This window comes from Pipistrellus kuhlii, unplaced genomic scaffold, assembly GCF_014108245.1.
Source record: "Pipistrellus kuhlii isolate mPipKuh1 unplaced genomic scaffold, mPipKuh1.p scaffold_m20_p_11, whole genome shotgun sequence".
NCBI classification, from domain to species: Eukaryota; Metazoa; Chordata; class Mammalia; order Chiroptera; family Vespertilionidae; genus Pipistrellus; species Pipistrellus kuhlii.
Genome location: NW_023425416.1, coordinates 20,138,642 through 20,162,389, shown reverse-complemented (window position 1 = coordinate 20,162,389; position 23,748 = coordinate 20,138,642). Strand labels below are relative to the sequence as shown.

Here is a 23,748-nt window from a genome sequence, read left to right as displayed (position 1 = left end):
GGTGTGTCAGGTGGGTCATCTGGGTCATTGGAAATTGAGGGGAGGTTCTGGGCCTGAGCGGATGGGTTATGTCTGTCCCTCTAGTCAATGAGAAGCCTCATAATTCGGGAGGGGTGGTAGGATGTCTCTTAAGGAACTGGATGTCCCAGAGACCATCCAGAGAGCTTAGACCATAGGCCCTTGGAGACTTGGCAGTGACTTCTGCCTTCAGTGGGGAAGAACAGGAAACTAGGGACAGCCAAAAGCATTCCAGGTCTTAACAAGAATCTGGGAGAGCCCTGTGAAGCTCAAACTGGTGGGATCACAATGGGGTCAGCACTGGTCCTCAGCTCGGGAATAGGTAGTCTCTGAGCACTGACAGGTGAGAGGCTCAAGTTGAACCAACTGCTTTAGTCTCAACCTATACAACTGGCTGAAAGCCTAGCTATGAACTTGGCTCTGAGCCTTTGGATGTCAGGAGACAGCTGACACAGGTCTCCCATGAGGTCCTTGTGGACAAGATGGAGAAGGCCAGGAGATTTTGGCCAGTTTGTGCTGATTCTTGGATTGTGTTATCTAGTGGCCTTCCCTGGAGCTCTGTCCTGTCACAATATGGAAAGTGTGCCATCAAGTTCCCAGAGACACCAGCCCAGGGAGCATGGCAAAAAGAAAGCAAGAGTCAGGACCCACAGAGATTACCAGAGTGCAAGGCGAATTAGATGGATGGAAATGGAGCTTGACTGCAAGCAGCAGTGCTCACATTCAGAGACACAATTGCGTGGGGGAAAGGAGGAGCAAGTGGCTTGGCCCGGGCTCATGGGAAAAGACAGTGAGAAAGTGGCAACATTGGCCCAACAGAAAGTAATCTAACTGGGAAGAGAATTCTGTTGCAGAAGAACCATTCTAGGACAAAAGAGGCTTCCTGTACGGTAATGAGTTCCCTGTCACTGATTGGAACTTCGGGCCACGTGGCCCTGTGGTCCTGGTTCAAACCTCTGGTCCCGGAGAGACGAGCATTTGTGGGAGCAGTGGCCTGGACAGGCTGTGGGTGGGAGTGGTATAGAGTAGGCCCAAGTACTGAAGGGACACTGCGTTCAGTGCCCCTCCCAGCCGTGAAAGTCACGGATTCACCGCACCCTGCTCACCCTGTCCCTCTACTATAAACCACCTGGCTCCATTCCTGTGCCCTGCCACTGCGGAAGCTGTTCCCTCCTCCTCATGGCCCTCCTTCTCCCTTTTACATTGCTCATTTAACTTCTGCCCGTCTGCTGGGGCTTACCTCCTTCACAAAGCCTGCTCTGAGCACCACCTCTGGCAGTCACTCCCCTTCTACCTGGGATCCACATGTCATCCTGTGACATCCACTCTGTGCTTGTTCCATCCAGGGACAGCCTTGTAATGTCGATTGAGGGTTTGTTTTGTTTTTTTTTCTACACAAACTGTCTCAAATAGAATAAAGAGCAAAACCCATCCACACTCCTGCCACCCTAACAGATCTAATGGGTCTCATTGGCTGTACACAGGTAGAAGACACCAGGACAGACACACTGGTGGTCCACTTCTATTTCAGTCCTCTCACCCAAACAGACCCAAGCAGGCAGAAGCCCACGTCTGAGGTTATCAGAAGGTCATACCTAGCTCCACCCCTGGCCCTGCACACCTCAAGGCTCAGGCACTGCCTGCCAGAGTGAGGAGAGAGGCTGCATTGTAGAAGAAACAGGGTTGGCCCAGGCTGAGCCAGATCTGGGCTCTGAACTCTCTGTGTGGCCTTAGGCAAGTTGCTTCACTTCCCTGAGCCTCAGTTTACCTGTGAGGACAAGAGGGGTGTCCTGGTGCATGGTATAGGTGCTCATGCTGGGTTGGTTCCCTTTCTCATTCCTTGACTGGAACCTGGACTGAGGGCAAAATAGTCTTGGGTTCCAATCCCGACTCTGCCCCTTATTGGCTGGGAGACCTTGGACAAGCTTCTTAGCCTTCCTAAGCCCCCCATTTTCTCACTTGTAAAATGGGAGCATAGCCCGAGCTCATAAGATTGTGTCAAAGCATCCGTTTTCCTTTCTCTCCCTTCATCTCAACTCTCTACCCTTGCCCACTCTCTGGACTGCATACCTTCTCTCCACCATCCAGCTCCTCCCACCTTCAGCCTGCAGGAGCCTGCTTCCTCCAAGGGGTTCCTTGATAGCTCTCTCCCCAGTGCTGTGAATTCTGGATGCTCATTTTTGCACATGACCAGACACCCCAGATCCTGTCCCTGTGCTGGGAGGCCTTGCTGGGCCTTTTGGTCAGATGACCCTCAGGGAACACAGAGAGGCCAGGATAGGGGTGCCTGCAGGGCCCTCGTGGTAGTGCAGAAGCCCCCTGTGGTATCTTGCACGCTGTGTCAGCCTGGAGGAAGGCGAAGGACTACTCCAGTTCTGAGTCAGTTGGCCCAGCCATGTCTGGCCTGTGATCCTGGACAGGTCACTTCATGTCTTGGAGCCTCCATGTTTGTGTTTGTACAATGGGGAAGCCAGTGGGGGCCCAGGCCCCTGCCTACCCCTCAGGGAAACCACATGCACAGATGGCTGTGACTGTCCTTTGTCAATGGTGCTGTGTGAGGTGCTATGTGAGGAATAAGAGCAGCGTTTGGAGACAGAACATTCGGGTTCTAGCCCTTCATCAAGCTTTGGCTTTGACCTCTGCCTCCAAAAACTTCAGCCTCCTCATGCATTACTCAGCAGCATCTACTCTGATATCCCCATGCTCTCGGCACAAAGGAAATCATAAAGGCCTGGAGCTTCTTCTCCAGGACGGCCAGGTAGGCCCCAGCCCATGTCTGGTTCTTCAGACCCAGCAGAGTGGAAACAGTCAGAAATCACAGGCTCTCTGGCTCCTGGGTCCAGGCACCAAACCAGAGCACAGCTGCTTCTGACTGCTGCCTACTGAAGTGCCCCTCAGTGCAGCTGCTGAGTTCCCTGTGCAAGCAGAGCCTCCCGGTGTTTCAATGTTGGCAAGAAATTCCTATTCTTTTAAAGCCTGTGTGGGGCAAGCAACTGATGGGTGGGCCCTAGAGCACAAACTCTGACCTGGGCTCATTTCTTTTGTTTTAATTTTGTATTTTAAGATAATATCAAACTTTAAGAAAACTTGTAAGAACAATACAAAAACTGCCTACGTGCCCTTCCCTCTGATTCCACTCTTATTACTGTTCTGCCCAGTCTGCTCTTTAGGAGCCTCCCTCTTCCTTGTCAGGCACATGATTGCCCTGGGCCCCTTCACATTTCAGTCTCTTCCCTAAGAAAATGTATTTCCTGTTAACCATAGCACAGCTGTCAATTCAGGAAACTCGACATTGATGTAGTACTGCCACCTAATATACTGTCCTCCCAGCATTCTCCAGCTGGGACCCAGTGCAGGACACTGTATGGCATTTAGGAGTCCTGCCCCTTCAGCCTCCTTTAACACGGAGCACCTTTCATGGAAGGCCAGTGGTTTTGAACCCTCCTGGGTCATGAACTCTGGTGACAGTCCCATGGAAACAGTGATCCCTCTTATCAGAAGTAAATACCTAGACTTGTGACTGCAACTTCTCAGGGGACTTGCAGATCCTTAAAGAACCTAGTCTTGTCTTCATTTGCAGCTGAGGAAACTGAGGCCCAGAGCAGGAGTGTAAGGCCCCACAGAGGGGAGGGCCAGAGAGAGACCCTAGCCCTCTAGCTCTCTAGCCTTCTAGCTCCCCAGCCCTGTACTCCTGCAGCCCCCATGAGTGAGCTCTCCTACAAGGGCCCTGTGACTTCTATTACCCAGTCACATGGCCTGTTTGAAATGTCTTATGGTAAATTCCATCAGGAAGCCAACAACTAGGTGCCATCTTTGTGGCCATGGAAGGGTGAGAGTTTGTCCTCAAAAGCAGCAGGGCCTGGCTCCAGGAGGCCCATTAGCTCTGCCCCCTTCGGTACCCCCCAGCCTCCTCCATCACCACTGGAGACAGGGTGTTAACAGCACAAGGTTGCACAGGCATCAGCAAACCCCCTTGGGCCTGCTGCCCACCCTGCCCACCGAGTGGTAGGCCAAGCATGGAGAGCCACACCTGCCACCACTGCTGCCATCTAGGATGATATCTTGATGCTGGAAGGCCCAGTCTGCTGCTCAGCCCATGCTCTCTCCATTACACTACCCTGCCTCTTCTCCATGAGAGACAGTGGGGTGTAGTGGATAGAGCACGGGTTCAAGTCCCGGCTCCATCGCTCACAGCTGTGTGACCAAGGGCAGAGAGGCCAGGGTGGTTGGAGAGTCTTGGGGTTGTGCTTGCACCAGAACCTACCTCACCGGGCTGCTGTGAGGGGAGACAGGCGCACGGGCACTAAAGCACTTTACCAGCTGTCTAGTGCTCTGCACGTGTGCGTTATTACTGTTAGCAACGGGGCTGGGAATCGTATAGCTTTGCTTGGTGCTTGTGCCTAGAGGCAGATAATCCCCAGAAAAGGCTTCCATTCCTTTTTCACATCTCTACGCCCAGAAAGAGACCTTTTAGAAGGTATGACCTCACCCCCTTTCCTGTCCAGAGAGAGGCCTGGGAAGTCAAAACTGGGAGAGCAAGCCTTAACCTATGCCCCAGGCACTGTGCAACCACAATCAGCCATTTGCCTTTTTTTTTTTTTTTTTTTTTTTTTGGCTCAAAAGCTGCATTTTGTAAAACTAGACCCCTCCAGCTCTGGAAACAAAAGTTCAATGTACCCCACTTGCTATTGCTCATAGCAAGTCTCAGGTAGAGATGAGCTTTGAGCCTGCAGTCAGGAAGATTCTGGCCTGCCCTCTGCTACCTGGTTAAAGGTAAGGTCCCAGTGGGATATGACAAGCTGTCCAGTTGGCAGAAGCCACAGTGTTCCCTTGGCCTGAGCTCCCTTCTCTCTCACAGACAGACAGGAGCTAAATGGCTGACACGGCTCCCCCACTGCTTTCCTGCCTTCGTCTAGCTTCCTGCCTTCCAACTCTGCCATAAGCCTTCCCAGCAAGGTGGGAAAAATAGAGACTAGAGCCCCACCCTCACTCCACCCCAGCTCTGCCCTCTCAGCTGAATGTGAAGATGACCTCTTGGGACAACTTTCCTGTCTGTGAAATGGGAGGGAGATGATGATTACACACAGAGGAACTGTGAGGGCCAGGTGGAGAAAGCAGCTCCGATAGTACTTGACACACAGTGAACCAACTCAATAAAGATTCGTTCTCTTCTTCCCTCACCCAGTGGCTCCCTGCTGAGCACCAAGCAAACCCCAACTCTGCAGCCCTCACACAGGCTGCTCCATGGTCCTGCTTCTCTCCCGCTCCTCCCTTCATGAGCCCAGCTAATCCACTGCCATTGCCTGTCTCACCTCCCACCTTTGCCTGGGCTGTGCCCCCTGCCAGGACACTGGACCCTTAGGTCTCTGTTGTCTTGTGCTGTTATTGATCTGTGTACCTGTCTGTTCCCCTCAAACCCAGCTGGACTGTGAGCTCCTAGAGGGCAGAGGTCACAAGAGACCCTCCCTTCCGGCCCTAGAGCCCAGTACAGAGTTGGCACTCCACAATATCTGTCCATCAGATGAAACGTGTGGCCTGACAGGAGGCTTCATGTTTGGTCATCTATCCACACAAGCCTCTGATGGCCCCATCTTAACTGAAATCCAAACTTTTAAGAGGTAGTCTCTTAATGGAGGCTGCTCTACCCCAGCCAGGGATGGCCCTTGTGTCCAGGGACCAGGGGACCCAGACGTCATCACTGAGAGGTGAGACCTAAGCCAGGCCTCCCCATTTTGCAGAGAACAAAGCTGAGGTCCTGTGTGACCAGGGCTGGCCTCAGGTCACACAGCAAATCAGAAGCAAACACCAGACCAGTTCCCAGGTCCCCTACTCCTTAGCCCAGGGCTCACTTCATCCTCTCCTCACCCCACCCCACCACCACCACCACCACCACCATGCTTGTATATCCTGAAGGGCTCCATGGGAGCTTCAATGAGGTGAGAGCTACAAGATGGTGCCCAAGAGACCATGGACAGTGAAGTCTTGGTGCAAGGCCCTGCCAGGGCCCCCATAATCAAGGGGTTCTCACCTTGATCCCTACCCAAAGACCCTACAGTTTTTCTTTGAGAGATTTAGTCATCTAACCTTTTATTTGAATGCCTGTGGTTCTGCCCTTACAGCCACAGGCTTTGGGGTTAAGCATTGCCCTCTGTAGAGGATCCTGGAGCTGGGGTGTGACACCGTAGGGGGGATGACCTGGTACACTCAATTCTTCCTCTGGCAGAAGAGGCAGTCAGGCCCTGAAGTCCTTGTAGGAGAGAGATCCTGGTAGAAGAGAAGGATCCTTAAGGAGGAAGTTTTAGATGAGAGGTAGGGAAATGGCATTCAGTAACTGTGTGAGCAGAGGGGGTGGGGGACTAGACACAAAGCCCAGTGAGCTATGCACACTCCCAAGGCAGAGACCAAGGGGCAGGAATCAGTGATCAAGGGCCAGAAGAAAGCTGGGGTCTGACACAGGGAGTGTTGACTGAATTTGGACTTTGGAGAGTTTTGGAGAGTGTCTGAGCTGAGGGACAGTGGTCAGAGCTGAAAGTGGGGCACAGAATGAAGGAGGGCCCGAAGGAGAGGTTGATGTCCCATCTACTTCTGGGGCCTGGAGGACCGCCTGGGGCTCATCTGAGGCTGGGCAGGGGGCTGAGCCTTATGTTGTCCACTGAGTTATGGCTAAAGGTCACTTCCCTGGCTTCCTCCTCCTCCCTCCCTCCCAGTGCAAAGCCGCCAGCTCCCTGCAATGATGGGAGTGATTAGATTAGAAGGTGATTTTGGGGTCTGATTATCTTGGGTGGAAATTGGCCCCCTGTGTCTTTTTCCATCCCACCTAGAGCTGGGGAGGTGGGGAGCAGTACTTCCATTGCCACCCAGGCAGAACAGACTTTCACAAATGTGTTTGAGATTAGGGTGTGAAGACCTTGTTTCCTGGATGGACAGATGACAAAGATGGTCTCTATCCACTTCAGACAGGAAAGTTCAAAGCCTGGCTCTGCCCCTCACCAGCTGTGACTCTGGGCAAGCCATTTCTTCCTGAATCTCAGCTTCCTCCTCCATAAACTGAGGGTCAGTGTGAGGACTCAGAGATGACTGCTATGAGGGGCTTAGCACACTGCCTGCTCAGAGCAAGTGTCCTCCAGAAGGTAGTGCCAGTACCCGCAGTGCTGTCTGCACTCTGAATGCATGAAGTGTGTTCCTTCTTCACCTTTAAAGATCTACAATGACCCCACACCCACATGACCTCTCTGGGCCTCAGTATCCTCATGTATCTAACACTGTTGGTATTTAACAACTCCTCCTGACAGCCCACACACAAGCTGAGCTGGTGTACCAAGTTATATTATCCAGGGTCCCGTTACTGGGCCCTGGTTCTCCCTGTTTGTGTTCCTCAGGGGCCAGTTAGGCTGCAGGGTCTGCCTGTGATAGAAAGACACCAGGCCTGGGATGATTGGTCTAGAATCAGTGTCCAAGCTCATTCTGTGGTCCTCACTGTTCCCTGCCCAAAAAAAAGGCACTGTCCTTCTGTCCTGGGAATGGGCAACGAGCAAGCAGAAGAGCTCACGTCTGAGGATCTGGGTTCTGTTACAGATTGCCAGGTTTTATGACCCCCTGGGAACCTCATGACTTAGTTCACCCATTCATGGATGGACAAACTGACTTTTTCCTGCCTTAAAGGAACTTCCTGGAGTGTGTTTGTCTGCACTTTAAGATCCTTTGATACTGGAAGCCAAGGCTAGAACAGCACACACATGCACACATATGCGCACTTTCACACAGATACACGCACAATCTCACGATTGTTCAGATCTTGAAGGAAAGGGAAGGAGTGGGTGAAACGTCTTGGAAAGTAGAAATAGATTTCCTTGCTTTAAGGGAAGTACTTCCAGTCCTGACTTAGAACTTCTTAACACTTATTTTAGATACAATTCTAATGAGTTTGTTGACTTAGACTTCAAATCTGAAGCAAATTGGAAAACAAGGAGAAGGCTGTTAGAGTCAAGTTATCCTGATAATGTGGATAAGAGGCAATCAATCTTGAGAGGAAAGAAGGAAAAACTCTAAAAAGTAGAACTGGATTCTAGAAGCAAGTCATCAGGGCTGTTTAGTATCGGGGGTCAGCATCCATGGCCATCAGGCCCCTCAAACACTGTCTTGCAAACTCAACATAGTTCTTACTGTGCAGCCTGAGGACGGCCCAAGACTGCTTCTGGCCAGGACTGCATTCTGACTTCTCTATTGAAGAAAGAAGTATGTGCTGCATTGTAGAGAGCTTTCTACCCAGAGTGGTAAAAATTAAAATCGGGAGAAAGGGGGAATGGGCACCTAACTATTCTTTACTAAAGAGAGTGGCCACTGGCAGGACTGAGGGGGCCTCCCCAGGTGTGTCCTGAGCCTCTGCAGGTGACACCACTCTGTCCCAGTCAGTCCCAGGTGCCAACTCTCTATTTGTGAGTGGCCCATCTGTTCTAAGGAAGCTGCAGGAACCAGTAGCTATGTGTTTCCAACGCCACTGAGGATAAAGGGCCAGCAGCCTCCGATGTCAGGCCTGAGCTGTTGTAGCTGCTGTTCATTTCCTGTACTGGGTCCCAGCACCTTCGCTAGGGCCACCTTGTTTCCTCAGTGAGGCCACAGCTTCAGTGATGTCCGTTTTTCCTCATATTTTTCCAATTTTTTTTATCGTGATAAAATACACATAACATAAAATTGACCATTTTAACCATTTTTGAGTGTACAGTTCCATGACTTCCTGGTGTGTTCATATTGTTGTGCAGCCATCACCAGAACTTTTTTCATCTTGTAAAACTAAAACTGTACCCATTAAACACTATCTCAGCCCTCAGCCCCTCAGTAACCAGCATCCTACTTTCTGTCTCTGAATCTGACTACTCTAGGAGCCTCATGTAAATGGAATCAAATAGTATTTGTCTTTCTGTGACTGGCTTATTTCATTTAGAATTACCGGTATGTTCTCTAGGCTGATCCATGTGGTAGCATGTGTCATAACTCCCTTCCCTTTTAAGACTGAATAATATTTTATTACATAGAATTACCACTTTTGCAGGGGGTTACCTTTGCATTTTATCCTCATTCTGCAGGAGACTTCCTAAGTGGTCTTGGACAAGTTGTTCCCTGACCTGTACAGTGGAGGGGCCTGCCTTACACTAGCAACAAGACACTCTAGCCAAAACCGGTTTGGCTCAGTAGATAGACTGAAAGGTCCCAGGTTCAATTCTGGTCAAGGGCATGTACCTTGGTTGTGGGCACATCCCCAGTGTGTGTGTGTGTGTAGGGGGAGAGGGGACGGGCAGTGCAGGAGGCAGCTGATTGATGGCTCTCTCTCATCGATGTTTCTAACTCTCTATCCTTCTTCCTTCCCCTCTGTAAAAAAATCAATAAAATATATATTTTTAAAAAAGACACTCTAGTCAAACAAAAGCTGACACAGAAACCCCAAAAATAAAATTGGAGCCACTCTGATCAAAGGCCTGTCACCCCACCCACGCCACCCCCACAGCTGTTCTTGCTGCCCCCTGAAAAAAAAAATTCAGGGCCCTTTGAAACCCAGTTTAAAAAATCTAAAATTCCAGGAAAGAGGTTCTTAATTTTTCTTGCACCACAGACTCCTGGGGAAGTCCGGTATCATCGTGTGCCACCCCTACTTGGAATAATACTTTGAAATGCATAAAGCAAAATATACTGGGTGACAACGGAAGACAGTAAGATTGAAGTATTAGTTAAAGTAATAAAATGTGTGATATAGTGATATATGGGCTTTTTCATTAGCACACTGCATAACAAGATCAGCAGTCAGCTTAGTAACTTCCTTAATTTATAAAATAAGGGTGAGTATCATTCTGCAACAGCTGCCAAGCGATATGAAAAAACCTGTGATTCTTGTAACATGTGTGATGGTGTTGGGGCATTTGTTGCCTACATTACTAATAGGGGGGAAATGCTTCATTTCAGCTAGATGTTTATAAAACTAAAGATGTCATTATTTCACCCAATTTTACAGAGCCCTGAATTCTTTCACCAGATCTTTAAAGTGAGGGTGGTGCCCACTTTAAGCAGTCCTATAAAGGTGTTAGTTGGCATTTCTTTGCTAGTTATAGAATTAAGCAAAATGAGATCTCATTCTAGATAAATCATTAAGGAAAAAAGAGAGTGGTTTCTGCTTGGCCTATAAGGGTGAGAGAGAAGAGAAAGAGAGATAGAGGTAGGAGGGAATCTCCAAGAGAGCATGGCAAGTAGTAGGCCTGAGCTGTCGTCTGGAGGCCTGAGAACTGAGGTATAACAGTGTTTGAGCCCCAAGCCCATCACAGTGCTGTCCCCAAGTGAAATCATCCTAAAGGTTCATAGTTTGAATCTTAACTATGGGCAGTACCCTTGAACCTCAACAGGCAAATTGCCAGCAGACTTTGGATGGAATTCCTTCCACTCTTTTGGGGAGGGTACTTGGGCTGTGCAGTGGTAACTTGGCTTCCATCCCCTTCTCCAGGGACCCATGTGATGGAGGGCTCTGGACGGATGGTGGTGACCGCTGTGGGTGTGAACTCTCAGACTGGCATTATCTTTACCTTGCTGGGGGCCGGAGGTGAGGAGGAAGAGAAGAAAGACAAGAAAGGTAAGCCTACCCCGCTTGTGGACCAGGAGAGGAGTTCTTAAGGCCACTTTTTTGTTGTTGAATCATTCACTCCACAAAATAGTTATTGAGTGCCTTTTATGTCCATGCCCTGTGCCAACAGCCGCATCCTGCATCCTCAAAGCCCTGCTCATGCCAGGAGGGCTCTGTCTGTTCCATCTCCAGGGTCTTGTCCCAGTCTCTGTCTTGTCCAGTCATGTCATAGAAGCCCCTCCTCCTCCACCACTGGGCCAGGCCAAGGGTGCTGTGCATTTATTGAGTCTTCAGCCTTAAGCGTAACCTGGTCCCATCTGCACCCCATTTATCAAGTAGAAATCCCCACCTGGGCATATTTCTCCACCTTTCTCAACTCCACTGAGCAGAGTGTCAAACCCACTCATCATAGATTTTCCCCAGATGTGGGCAGAGAAGATTCTAGGGAAGGTGGTTCCAAGTCAACTACTTTGAGTCCCTCTCAGATGCCCTTGACACTTCCACCTCACTGGGTTCTGGCTCCTCCTCCCCTGGAAATAATAGTCCTTCTTCCCTGGGCCCGCCACAGAGCACCAGCCTAACAGCCTTGGCCACAGTTGCCTCTCAGAAGAGAAGAGGAATGCTCAGAAGACACAAGAGCCAAGGCCTCTAGCCCTGGAATGGCCAGCTCTTCACCCAACACTCACACTTGGTCAGAACAGCCCCCTCTCATATCTTTTAGTCTTTTATCTTGTCCCCAACACCCAGACCTTCTGAAGACCAAGAGAAGGAGATGATAGCAGGTGACCTGTCCTTGAGTTTTAGGGACAGCCCTGCTACCTTCAGTTCTCAAAGGTCAACCAGGCACAGATTATGGCTTCCTTACCAACAGGGATAATGGAACTAAGGTGTGATCTGTGAAATCCATATCTGCAGAGCAAGAGGAGAGCTGAAGTTGAAACTGAGAACAAAGTCCTGGCCAAGAGGCCCAGAGCATGTCAGAACAGTGTCCATGCAATGACATAAGAGCTGGCCTGCTATGTGCCCCAGGTTACAGGCAGTTGAATAGATGTGGGCAGTTGGACAGGATGCAGCAACCTTTGACTATTTCCTTGGCCTCACTGGGGCCTGGGTTAGAGGCAGAAGCTCCTTCAGGCCACACCTTTGTTTTATAAAATGCCAGTAGGAAGACAGGCCTCTCCTGCCCCAAAGCACAGAACAGAGCCCCTCTCTCAATATTAATTACACTCCAATGAAATGAGGGCATCAGTGTAGAGAGGGAAGAGGTGAGAAGTGGAGGCAACATGGCAGAGAAAGATGGGGACAGCCTTGCACCTTGCATTCTCGTGAGCAGCATAGCTGAGGCTGGGGCCCTCAGCACTGCCATCCCATCATGTCCATCAGGGACATTGCTTAAAACCTGATAGCTGTGAGTCCCCATGTCCAGATGACCTTGGGCACGTGTGTGTGTGTGTGTGTGTGTGTGTGTGTGTGTGTACACAGATGAGGCTGTGTGCTTCTCCTTCATTAATATGTCTCAAAAATCATCACACAGGTGTGAAGAAGGGGGATGGCCTTCAGCTACCAGGTACAGTAAGACACTCTTCAGGGTAGATGGGGCTTTTAGAAATAGCAGTAGCCTTTGACCATTGAGCCTGGGCCCTAGACACCAGCACACAGCTGGAGGAGGCTCCCTGACTGCAGGGGCACTGCCAAACCCTCAGCTGTGCCCCAGGTGATGGCAGTCCCACAGGACAAGCCAGCACCTCATTTTACCTACTTGCTCCTCTGGTGCATCATCCTGGGGGCCAATGCCAATGGCATCGCCAGTGTCTTTACCTGGGCTCAGCCCCACACACATACACTCAGGGCCCCATCACCATGGGACCCTCACAACCCTGCTCCCCTGCACATCCCCCACAGAGCCTGGCTGGTTTCCCCTTACCCACGGTTTGTCCACTTCACCCAGCAGTCTCTTCCCTCTCCTTCCCACAGAACCTGTTCCCCCACCCCAAGAAAAAACACGAGTGAATTTGACCATCTTGTATCATCTTTTAATTTCTAAATTAAGGGAAACTCGCTAGGACCTTCTCAGTCTTGTGCACAGAATGTTTTATGTCGCTTTTTAAATGATGGGAAGTGCTGATTAGAAAGGAGGAGGTGGCCATGGGTGGTGACCTGAGTTAAGGGCATGAATCCTGCTAACTCATTGCCCTCAACAGATGTTTTGCTGGAACAAGAGATGGTGATTATAGCAATACCCATTCGGAATGGCCAGGGCCACAGTGCACCAGTTGTTGAATGTCTTGAATTGACTCTGTGCCATTGGCCCCTCTTATGGGAAGCCAGAACCCCTCTCCTCATAGAACTCTCTCTAACGGGGACCCATACCTGATTGGTTAGGCCAACTGGGTGCATCGGTCTAGGCCTCACCACAGAACAGTGCCATCCCGCCTAACCACATTGATCATCTTCCATGTTTTATTTCAATGACCCTCCATACCTGAGTTTTTTCCCCCCTGACTTCTGTGGCATCTCTATGGGAACATTTCACCCCAACCCCTGGATTTGAGTTTCTTGATCTCCAATGGAGATTTTCTTTGAAGACTATAGTCATGTTACTTGCCACAAATTGGTTCATGTCTTTATTGTTGTTGCTGTTCTGCATTGTTGCTTTTCTCCATTGTGACACACTGCATTTTCCATCCCTCCCACCCCCGCAGCGGCCGATGGTGCGGCAGGTTCAAATGCTGCAGATAGTGCAAATGCCAGCCTAGTCAATGGTACGTCTCCCGTGGCAAGCTCTCGGTCTCGGGTGGATGGGTGTCTTCTCCTCCACCCCCAACTTTGGGCTAGCCTCTCCCTATTCTGGACCGCACAGATCTTGGATGTGCATGGACAGCTCTGGGACAGTCGTCCTCTCACATGGGTCAGGCGCTTAGGAGGGAAGCCACCACCAGTAATCAGCTCCGTGCCCCCTTGTGGCATCAAAATGGCACTGGCTCCTGTGGGGCCTTTGACCACTCCTAAAGAGGAACATGACTTTGGCTTCAGATTTGGCCCCAAGAAGCAATGTCCCACCTGTGTGGCCCTCTCCTAAGTATGTTCCTGGCCCCTGCTTTGGGAAGAAAGCCTGGGGTCAGGACCTGGGCTGAAGCTGGCGACTGGGTCCCCAGCAAAGGCTCCAGTCCTCGACTTTAAAATTGCTCGAGGCTGGGGGACCCAGGCCAAGTTTCAGCTCTTGGTCCCCACCCCATAGCATGGCTGAGCCACCAGTAGACATTTCTTCTCTTCTCTTTCACAGAGCGAATGGGCAAGGGGTTCGCTTGGGCTCAGGCCTGGTCTGTCCCTCAGATGTGGACTGGTGTTTCTTGCTGTTGCCTGTGCTGGAGCATTTGTCCTGGGTCTCTGCATTCTGACTAGCCCCCTTGGGGAGGGAGCTGCCACTGTAGCTGGTCTGTGTCTTACCTCCTCACACGCAGGCAGGGAGGAGTTCCATGAACTTGCCTCCAAGCCTTTAGATTTCTTATGTCTCTTCCCTCTCATCTTCAGAGCGGTGAAGCTTCTGTTACTCAGACAAGTTCCCTGTTCCCAAATTAGGTAGCAAGATAGTCACCCAGGCTGTTTCTCAAGTGCTGAGAGCTGTTAGGGCTCTGTCATGAAGCCAGTGCCCCAGCATTGCTGCATACCAGGCTGAGGGTTTCTCATCCATTGTTTCATTTACTCCTCACCACTCCTAAAAAACATGGAGATCTTGCCCCACCTCATCCTGCCCCAGACCAAAAATGGAAGCACCTCGTAGATGTCAGGGTCTGGCCAAGACACTTCTCCAAGCAGCGTCTTGCCAAGAAGGGCTAATTTGGGTGTGGGTCTATTTCAGGAGCAGGAGGAGAATGCAAGACAGCTTGGGTTGTGGGAGGTGTCATTCGACAGGGAGGGGTGGTGAGGGATGACAGAGAGAAACGTAGGTAAACCCAAAGCCTAGGAAGGAAGGAAACAGGATGTGGCATCCTGCCTCCCCCAGGGCAATGAGCCTGCATCTGGGCTGGCCAGTTCCTAAAAAAGGGCACCTTCACTTCCAAACTGTAGCAGTAAATTCCAAGTACCCCAAGAAAAACTGCAGGAAAGATGGGGAACTGACATTTCTCCACCACCTAGGCACTTCGCAAGCATGTTATGCTTGCCATCTTATTTAATCTTCATGACAATCCTGATACAGAGTTTATTATCCCACTTTAAAGATGAGGAAACTGAGGCTCAAGGTGATCAAAACCCTAGCCCAAGGTCACAGAGCTAGAAAGTAACATAGCTGGGATCTGAACCCGGCCTGGCTGGCTCTAAAGTGAGTGTTACTCTGCTTGATCCAGAATTTCCCAATGGAGTGTGTCTTGAAACTTCACAAGGATAGTAAGAGGTCTTTCCCCCAAGAAAAAGATCCTGTGGTCAAAGATGTTTAAGAACCTCTGGATAGAATTGGTGTCTTCCCTGGCCGCAGGATTCCTCACTGCCTTGAATATGCTGGTGTGTAGTGGCGAATTACAGAGCCATGCAGGGGCTCCCAGTCTGATTTGGCTGGAGGATGTTTTCTGACTTTATCTGTGGGATCGTTATGCCTGCATAATATACTTTGGGAAATAGTGCTCTAAGCCATTGCTCAGAATGCTGTCAGAGGAACAGACGGCTGGGCATTTCCTAGAAGCTTGTTAGAAATGCATAATCTTAGGCCCCACCCCAGACCTACTGAATGAAAATCTGCATCCTGTCAAGCTCTCCAGGATTGGAGAGAGTGCATAGAGGTTGAGAGGTGCGGGGCTGAGGCGTGGTGAGTGAGAGAATTACTGTCCCTTCTCCCTCCCTCCTCTGAGCCAAATCAGGATTGAAAACAAATTAGAGACAAAACAAATTTAGTGGCAGTATTCCCCCTGCCTTTACTCTCCCAAACGCCACCCAACTGAAAGATGATTGGGCTCCATTCATCTTGGAGGCTTATGACTGCCATTATTATTTTATTTTTTATGATTATAAATACAATCACTGTTAAGTACATCTCTTATAATTGTGATAAATAATATATCACTCTTAACTCCAGATGTTTACAGGGCACTTTGTGGTGCTTTTTATAAGTTCACCTTGGTTGAAATTGTTGTATTTCACAGAGAAAGAAATGGAAACACTGGGCAGAAGTGACATCTCCCAGGTCTCCTCATTAGTGGTCTGTCTCCCCAGAGAGGAAGGTCACCTCTCCATGCTTTTCACACTCATGTCCCCAGCGATGCTTGAAGAGAACAGACCCATTTGGCCAAACTGCATCTGGCATCGGATGCAGAGGGGCCTCTTAGTCTCCACCCAGTTCCTCATCTTGGGTCCTGTCCTACATCCCAGCTCCCCTGAAACACAGTCCATCCTCCAGGTCCCACATGGGACCAGAGCTGGCTGTCCCACCACAGTTCAGGGCCAGGCGAGCCCCCGTTTAGCTGAGGAGAACCGCAGTAAGTCCTTTGCTTCTGAGAAATCAGGCCATCTGCACCGGAGCATACTCAGAATACAACTCCCTTCCTCAAACATATGCATTGCTGATTATTTTTCTGGCCACGTGGTCACTGTGGAAATAAAAGAGGAAATTGCTAGCTTGGTTAATGGGCACAGGCACGGGCTATTGCCCCTGATAATATGCAATACAAATAAAGGTCCCTTTGTGCCCTCTGAAAGCAACTACTGAAGCAGAGCCCTCTGGTGCCCAGTTATGTTTTAAAATAAAAATATTTTTTGTAGTTCATTTCTCTTTGCTCTAAAAAGGCCTCTTTCTATTTTGTTTCTTAGTCTGCTAGAAAGAATTTTACAAAAGAGCAACGGGGCCTTTCTCTTTGATCCCAGATGGGCCACTGAGCCTTTGCTGTGAGAAGCAGTGGAGAGAAAGAGAGTGGGGTTGAGGTCTAGGAAGGCCACTGCCCCACCCCAAGTCCCTACAATGGGGTGTGGTGATGGTGATGACACTGTTGATGGAACTAATAACATAGCCCCAGATGCTCTACTATTTGAGAACTGCCTCTAAACGGTCCTTGGTCTTAATTTCCTCAGCTGTAAAATGAATGAGAAAAGCCTGCCTTGCAGGGTGTCAGGAAGACTGACACCTGCACACTGCAAAAGGCTGAATGGGCCAATGATTATTACTAAGGCGCGTTTAGGTGGTCTGGGGGGTGAACCTTGAATCCCCATTTTACAGAGGTAGGAGCAGAGGCTGGGAGAGGAATGCCACAAAGCAAGTTGATATCAAACAGGGGCTTCAGAAGCCCAGTCCCCAGTGCCACCTCAGTGCCCCTCCCCTGGGCTCAGAGGACTAAGAGGTGGCTGGGTGGAAACATGCACACACTTTGGAGCCAGCTCTCCATTTACCCACTGAGACTCAGGCAGGCCTCAGTTTCTCATCGATAAGTGGGTATAAATATAGGAATGTCCTTGTAGGGATGTGGTGAGGACTAGATGACATCATGGAGGTCATGTATGCGCCTGGCACATGGTGGGTTCTTCCAGAACGTGAGCTGTGGGACTCACCTTAGTAGCAAATGTCCTGGAGTAGCTGACCTCCTCAGACTCCTCCAGAGGTGGTGAGGTCTGCATGCAAAGTTCCGGGTGAGCTTAGTGGGCAGGCCTCGTGAAGAGGGTTTGCTCTCTGCAGTGCCAACAGGTGAAGGCAGGTGTCTCAGTCACCAGATAGGAGCCTCCAGCTTCTCCCACCTGCCACACAGCCTACACCTCTAGCTGTGGACAGGGCTTCCCAGGCAGCCCTGATTAAGGGGTGGAAAGCTCTAGACTCAACCTTTCTCCAGCACAAGACAACATCAGACCCTGGTATGCAGGGCCAGGGGTGGGGCACCCATGGGAGCCCACCAACGTGACCTTTCCTATCTAATATTGTCTGAGCTGGCCAACCTCAGAATGAAGAGCACACATCCAAACAGAAAGGAGGTTGGCAGCTTCCCCTGGGAGTTGGGATATTCCCACCAAGACCCCTGGACACACTTGGGGTAACTCAGAGCTCACCCTTTGCATGGGTCACTCTCTGTCAGGCTGGGCATGGGGCTGTCCATGCTGTGGCTTCACCCCCGCCCCCTTCAGAAGGAAAAGGAGAAAGTAGTAGTATGTCTCCTGGAGCCAGGAACCAAGGAACGCATTAACCAAACTATTCCTATGTCCCATTCTCCTCTCTCTCTCTCTCTCTCTCTCTCTCTCTCTCTCTCTCTCTCTCTCTCTCTCATTTTCCTTTGCCTCCTCTCAGCCCACAAAAGGCACCAATCAAATTACTCATGGGAACCTGAGAACTCTCTTCTGCTTCCTGCAAGCCAACCCTGGTCCCTTTTACCCTCAAGGCTGTCCTTAAATCTGTAGGATGCCTAGGGCCAAAATAATTCCCACTGAAGCACTCTCTCCAAGCCCCCAGAGAATCAAGACAGACCTGCAGCCAACGCGCTGGCAGGTTTGCTCTTGTCTCTGAGGCATCCACAGTATCCTGTGTGGAGGGATGGAGTCGGCTTGGCCCTTCCTCCATCTGTGACATGAATGTCCGTGGCCCTGTGGCATCTTTGTGATGACCGATGTGTGTTGTCTGTTCTCTGTTGTCTGTTAAAATTCTTTGTCGTGTAGGTAAAATGCAGGATGGCACTGTGGACACCAGCCAGAGCAAAGGTAACCCTTTTGTATTAACTGGGTCTGTGGTCCCTGTGGCCCCTCCCCAGCAGTTCTGAGGGCTATGCCAGAAGCAGATGCAACTGCAACTATGGGTGCCTGGCGTCTTTGGGGGGTATAGCTGATTCACGTGGCACCAGGCCAACCTGGTGAGGATGGGACACCTGCAAGCCAGCTTCTCCCCAGCCTTTGAGCCCTGCTGCCCGTTTAGCTGAAAACTTGAAGCTGGTTCTTTGAGATCCTTAGGAGATAAGGAATAGGACTTTGGGCCACTAGTTAGTCCTGATCTGAATGAGGAGAGGGCTTGGCACCCATGGATGGGGACACTCTCTTTTACTTTTAAGTCTCTTTTTTTGTCCCTGCTGTCTAATGATTACTTAATATCCCAATGACATGGCCCAAGGACCACTGGGTAAAGCCCAGGCCTGTGTCTTGTTTGAATGTGGGAAAAGCCAGCAGGTCATTGGGAGAAGGCCCAGAGGAGCCTCCAGCCTACTCCTGCTGGGAGTCCAGGGTGAAGCCTTGTCACTCCCTGCTGTGTCCTGGATTCCAGGCCCCAGGCAGGCTGTGGCCCTGGTTGCAGTGTCTCTGGCTGGAACCACCCCCATCTCAGGGCTTCTGTGCCGGCCATGCAGGGGCCCAGGCAGGGAAGTGGGTATTTCACCACACTCCCCCAGGCAGGCAGGGTGAGGGCCAGCATCCCCACCCTGCAAGCTGACCTGTGTGTGTGCATGTCTGTGTGTCTGTGCGTGTCTGTGTGTACACATGTGTGCTCTGCCACTTGCAGCCAAACAGCAGGATGGGGCCGCCGCCATGGAGATGCAGCCCCTCAAGAGTGCTGAGGGTGGTGATGCTGACGACAAGAAGAAGGCCAACATGCACAAGAAGGAGAAATCGGTGCTCCAGGGCAAGCTCACCAAGCTGGCTGTGCAGATCGGCAAGGCAGGTGAGTGTGCAGGGTGTGAGGGGGGGACACACAGTAGGACCCCAGGCAGGGCCCTGCCCCAAGCTGGGCCTCAGTTGCCTCATCTGTAAAGTGGTGGATTGCATGAGATGGTCCCTGAGACACACCCTTCTCCAGCTGAGTCCTTACCCAGTAGGTGCTCAGTTAGCACTTAGAGAGAAGAGTGAAGCTGAAAGCCTGAGCTGTGGGGGCACATGGCCTGTGTTCTTGTCCAGCTAAGGTTGTGAGAACTTAGACAAGTAACTTCCCTAGCTCTGAACTCCTGCCTCCTGGTCTTTGAGACTGGGATGCCCAGTGGTCCCTGCTTCACTGGTTGCTATGAGGATTGAAGGAGATTATGCACAGAGTGTTTAGCACTTGGCAGGTGTAGTGTCTAGAGAGAGGGAAGGTCCTGCCGGGCCTGAAGTTTGCAGGCGTTACCCTGAAGACAGTGGTGGCCATGGAAGAGATTTGATCAGGGGATGGCAGGAATGCATTTTGGACTCTATAATGAGCACCCCAGCTGCAAGGTACAGGAAAAATTCAAGAGGTTGGGAGCAGTGCCAGGATCCCCAGCACAACAAGCTGGGCTTCCCAGCTGAGTTGGTAGCTGCAGGTGAAGGTTGGTGACAGGGAAGCGAGCCCAGCTGCAAGGTGAACCCTGCCCATCTGACATGGCCTTGGACTCCCCTTCTGGGTAAGGACGTGGAAAACACCAAGGCCTCCCCACCTGGCTGCTTGCTCCTCCGTGGCTGTCTCCCTGCTCTAATTATAGGCACGGCAGTGTGGAGAAGGGAGGCAAATTACAGGCTTGGCTGTCTATATTTAAATTCGGGGTCCTGGTGACAGCTCCCGGCTGCTGGGAGCTTGGCTTCCCGCCCCTGGCGACTGTCAGAGAGGGATAGAGCCGGCTCTGAGGCTCCGCAGCTGGAGGGGGTGGGGAACAATGGGCACAGAGATTTCCTCCATCCCCACCATGGAGAAGACTCCCAGGAAACATGGCACTGCGCGGCAGGGAGAACAACATTGTGGCTTTCGAAGTCCTCGCTCATCTCCCTCCCCTCCTTGGCCCTGCCAAGGATGGAGTTCAGAGTCTAGTGCTTCAGAGTTTGCATCTCACCTCTGCTTCTCTCTTGGGTTGGATCCCCTGAAAGCAGAGCTGAAGATGGGTGGGCTTGGGATTTTGGGAGGGGGTGCACACAGGTGAGACATATAAAAAGTAAAGGTCAAGATAGGGCTAAGGAAGAAACCAGAAAACAGCTGAGGTTTCGGGGGCTGGGAGGCGGGGGGGGGGGCAGGAATCCCAGTCTCCACCTGCTCCATGGGGAACGCTGGAGCAGAGGCCCTCTGCAGGGTCTGTTCCACCTTGTAGCGAGGGCAGGTGTGTTGGACCCCCCCAAATCGCCATTGGATCTTGATCATCCAGTTGGAATGGAGTGCATTCCCAGGCACTTCCTGAGGACACTCCTATCACCCAAGAGCAATTCTCCTCGGCAGAGGCACCTGAACAGCAGCTAAGGCACCGAAACTGCCAAAGGGTTCACGGGAGGAGCGGGCGGGGCATAAAACAGCCACCTGCATTTGCTAATTCTACCACGCCTCCCTGGCCTGGGGCCTGGGGCAAGTCACATTCCCTCTGTTTTCTCATCCAAAAAAGGGCCCCCAACTGTTTCCTCTGTTGGGAACTCTCTTCACCCAAGTCCTCACCTGACTGCTTCTTCTCATCATTCACCTGTCTGTCATCACCTCCTCCAGAAAGTCTTCTCTGGCCACCCTAGCTTAAATAGCCTCTCCCTACCTGCCCATGTCATTTCTTTTTTTAGCTATATTGAGATATAATTTATAGGTAAAAAATAACACACATTTAATGTGTACAGCTTAATGAGTTTGAACTTATGCAAACACCTGTGAGACCATCACCACAATCAAGATACTAAATATATCCACCATCTCCAAACATTTCCTTGTGACCTTTTGTAGTTTCGGAGGGTTTAGGGGGGGGTAGTGATTTTTTGTAAAACAACTTAACAGATCTATCCTCTTAACCAGTTTTGAAGTGTACAACACCACACTGTCACTACAGGCACCGTGTCGCACAGTAGAGCTCTAGAACATACTCCTCTTGCCTAACTGAAACTTTATACCCACTGAAAAACAACCCCTGCTTCCCCTCTCCCCTCTGCCCCTGGCAGCCACCCTTCTATGCTCTGCTGCGGAGGAGTTTGCCGTTTTAGATTCCTCATACAAGTCCTTTTCTGTCCGCCTTACCTCACTCAGCAGCATATCCTCCACGTCCATCCATGTTGTCACAAACGGCAGGATTTCCTTCTTTTCAATATCCCATTGTATGTATGCTCCACATTTCCTTGATCTTCATCCGGTCAATGGGCAGTTAGGTTGTTTTCCTATCTTCGGCCCCTGCCAGGATCTAGCATGTCATCTGGAGTCTTCTTCACAGCATTATCTGTCTCTGAATTGTCTTGTTTGTGTTTGTGACCCATCTGCCTTCACCTCTAGACTGTCAGCTTCCCAAGGGCAGGGACTCTGTCTGCTTTATTGCCATGTCCCTAGTGCCTGAATGAATGTGTCAATAAATGGCACCGACTGCACATCATTATTGTGTGAGAGCACCATCCAAGCAGTTCTTATTTATTCGCATGGTCACTCAGCACACATTTCTTGAGCACCTACTATGTGTCGGGCACTGTCCTAGGCACTTTACATGCAGTGATCGCATTTGATCCTCACAAAACCATGTGAAATAAATATGCATCCCCATTGTATAGAGGAGCAACAAAGCAAATAAGTGGCAGAGCTGGGATATAAGCTAGGGTTGGCCTGACCCCAGAGCCCTTTTGGCCAAGGGTTCGGTCCACCTCTCACTCCCCAGGGCCCCCCGACCCTCAGGATTGCCCCTGAGCAGGTCCCTCCCACCCCGTGTTGCAGGCTTGGTGATGTCGGCCATCACGGTGATCATCCTGGTGCTCTACTTCACCGTGGACACCTTCGTGGTCAACAAGAAGCCATGGCTGCCCGAGTGCACACCCGTCTACGTGCAGTACTTCGTCAAGTTCTTCATCATTGGTGTGACGGTGCTGGTGGTGGCCGTGCCCGAGGGGCTCCCTCTAGCCGTCACCATCTCGCTGGCCTACTCTGTGAAGGTGAGCTGTGGAGAGCAGGACCAGCCAGCTGGGGGTGTGTGGGGGGCCCAGGGGCCATTGCAGGGGTTGAGAGAAGAGCTAAGAAGAAGGGAATGGTCACATGAAAAGCTCACAGAGAAGATGTAAATGGGAACCCAAACTCACCTGCCTTCAGGGGCCTGTGGCAAACTGGAGAGCCACACCCTAGCTAAAGGGACAACCGTTATTCAGCCCAGCCAGTGTCACCTTGTGGGGACACGGGCCCAGTGTTGCCAGATCTTTACTTCCCCCCCTCCCCCCTCAAGAGAAGCCAGAAATCTGAATTTAATATAAACTCCCCTTATTTTTAAACATTGACAATCAATGCAACTTTAAACAAAAAAATAAAATGCAGACATCACCGTGCAGGCCCAAATCCATTGCACCCATCAGGTGGTGGCAGAAGTCCAGCCGTCCCAGGCACAGGCCCCACCATAGCCTTAGTGCATACATGACTACTAATCTCAGAGCTCATTTCCTAAATAAGACTAAAATAAAAAGGATGTCTAACTTTAGGAAAGCCCCCTCCTCTCAGGATTTGGGCTGAAAATACAAGGTTTTAAAAGCCATTCAGTGAGGGCAGGTGGGCCCTTTTGTGTTGACTGCTGCCCTGATGGCACAGCCCCACCACCCCTGCACCCAGGCCCATGGCCATCTTCACAGCCTGAGCCTGGAACGGAGTGGGCTAGTATCCCCGTGGGCACTGCACCCCCAGCCCTCTGCAGGGCACCTCCAGCCTGGCTCACCCCCAGGTCCTCACACGCTGCGCTCATCCTCTCTCCTTGGCCTGTGGTTTCCACACTGCGGGCGGAGGGCTGCACTCCCCTTTCCCAGGGCCCCGATGCCAGGATGACCCGCAGGGGTGGAGGCCTGAGCGTGTTGATAAGTAAGGCATTCGCTCTGAGACATTGGCAGAGCCGCCGGAGGGCACAGAGAGCGTCAGTTTCCAAGCTGGAATTTGGGCTGGGCTCACCGATGTAATTTCATACAGAAAAGAGATCTCTAGGCAGGTGCCAGAAAGTGGCAGCGCTGTGTAAAGGATACGGCCCTTCTCACCTCCCTGTGTTAGGGCTCTCAGAGAAACTCCATCCCACAAACCAGAGCCCAAACAGGTCACAACCCGATGCTCCAGGGCCAGGGTCCTGGAGATGCAGGTGCTCACACAGCCACGAGTCAGGACCCTCACACTCCCAGCTGAGCTCGGGTGGAAGGGGTGGGGCCTCCTTGGAAGTCCTTACAGAGTTGCTTTGGGGGAATTACGTACAGACAGTTTTAGGCCTCCGCACCTTCTGCAGTTTGTATCTCTGGCACCTGGTGCCTTTAGCCGTATTAGATAATGTTAC

At 51.0% G+C, this 23,748-nt stretch overlaps 1 protein-coding gene across 11 annotated transcripts in view; it reads left to right on the top strand.

Moving 5' to 3' along the window:
* ATP2B2 (ATPase plasma membrane Ca2+ transporting 2) overlaps positions 1-23,748 on the top strand; it is a 363,792-nt gene that overhangs the window by 284,415 nt on the left and 55,629 nt on the right. For 6 of the 11 annotated variants that reach the window (XM_045579171.1, XM_045579173.1, XM_036431058.2 and 3 more), the window contains 6 exons: positions 10,505-10,630; positions 12,156-12,188; positions 13,324-13,383; positions 18,242-18,283; positions 19,071-19,229; positions 22,173-22,387. In XM_045579171.1, the coding sequence (XP_045435127.1) occupies positions 10,505-10,630; positions 12,156-12,188; positions 13,324-13,383; positions 18,242-18,283; positions 19,071-19,229; positions 22,173-22,387 (635 nt within the window). The remainder of the gene's footprint in view (positions 1-10,504; positions 10,631-12,155; positions 12,189-13,323; positions 13,384-18,241; positions 18,284-19,070; positions 19,230-22,172; positions 22,388-23,748) is intronic. The other 5 variants (XM_036431062.2, XM_036431065.2, XM_036431068.2 and 2 more) reach the window with 3 other exon arrangements.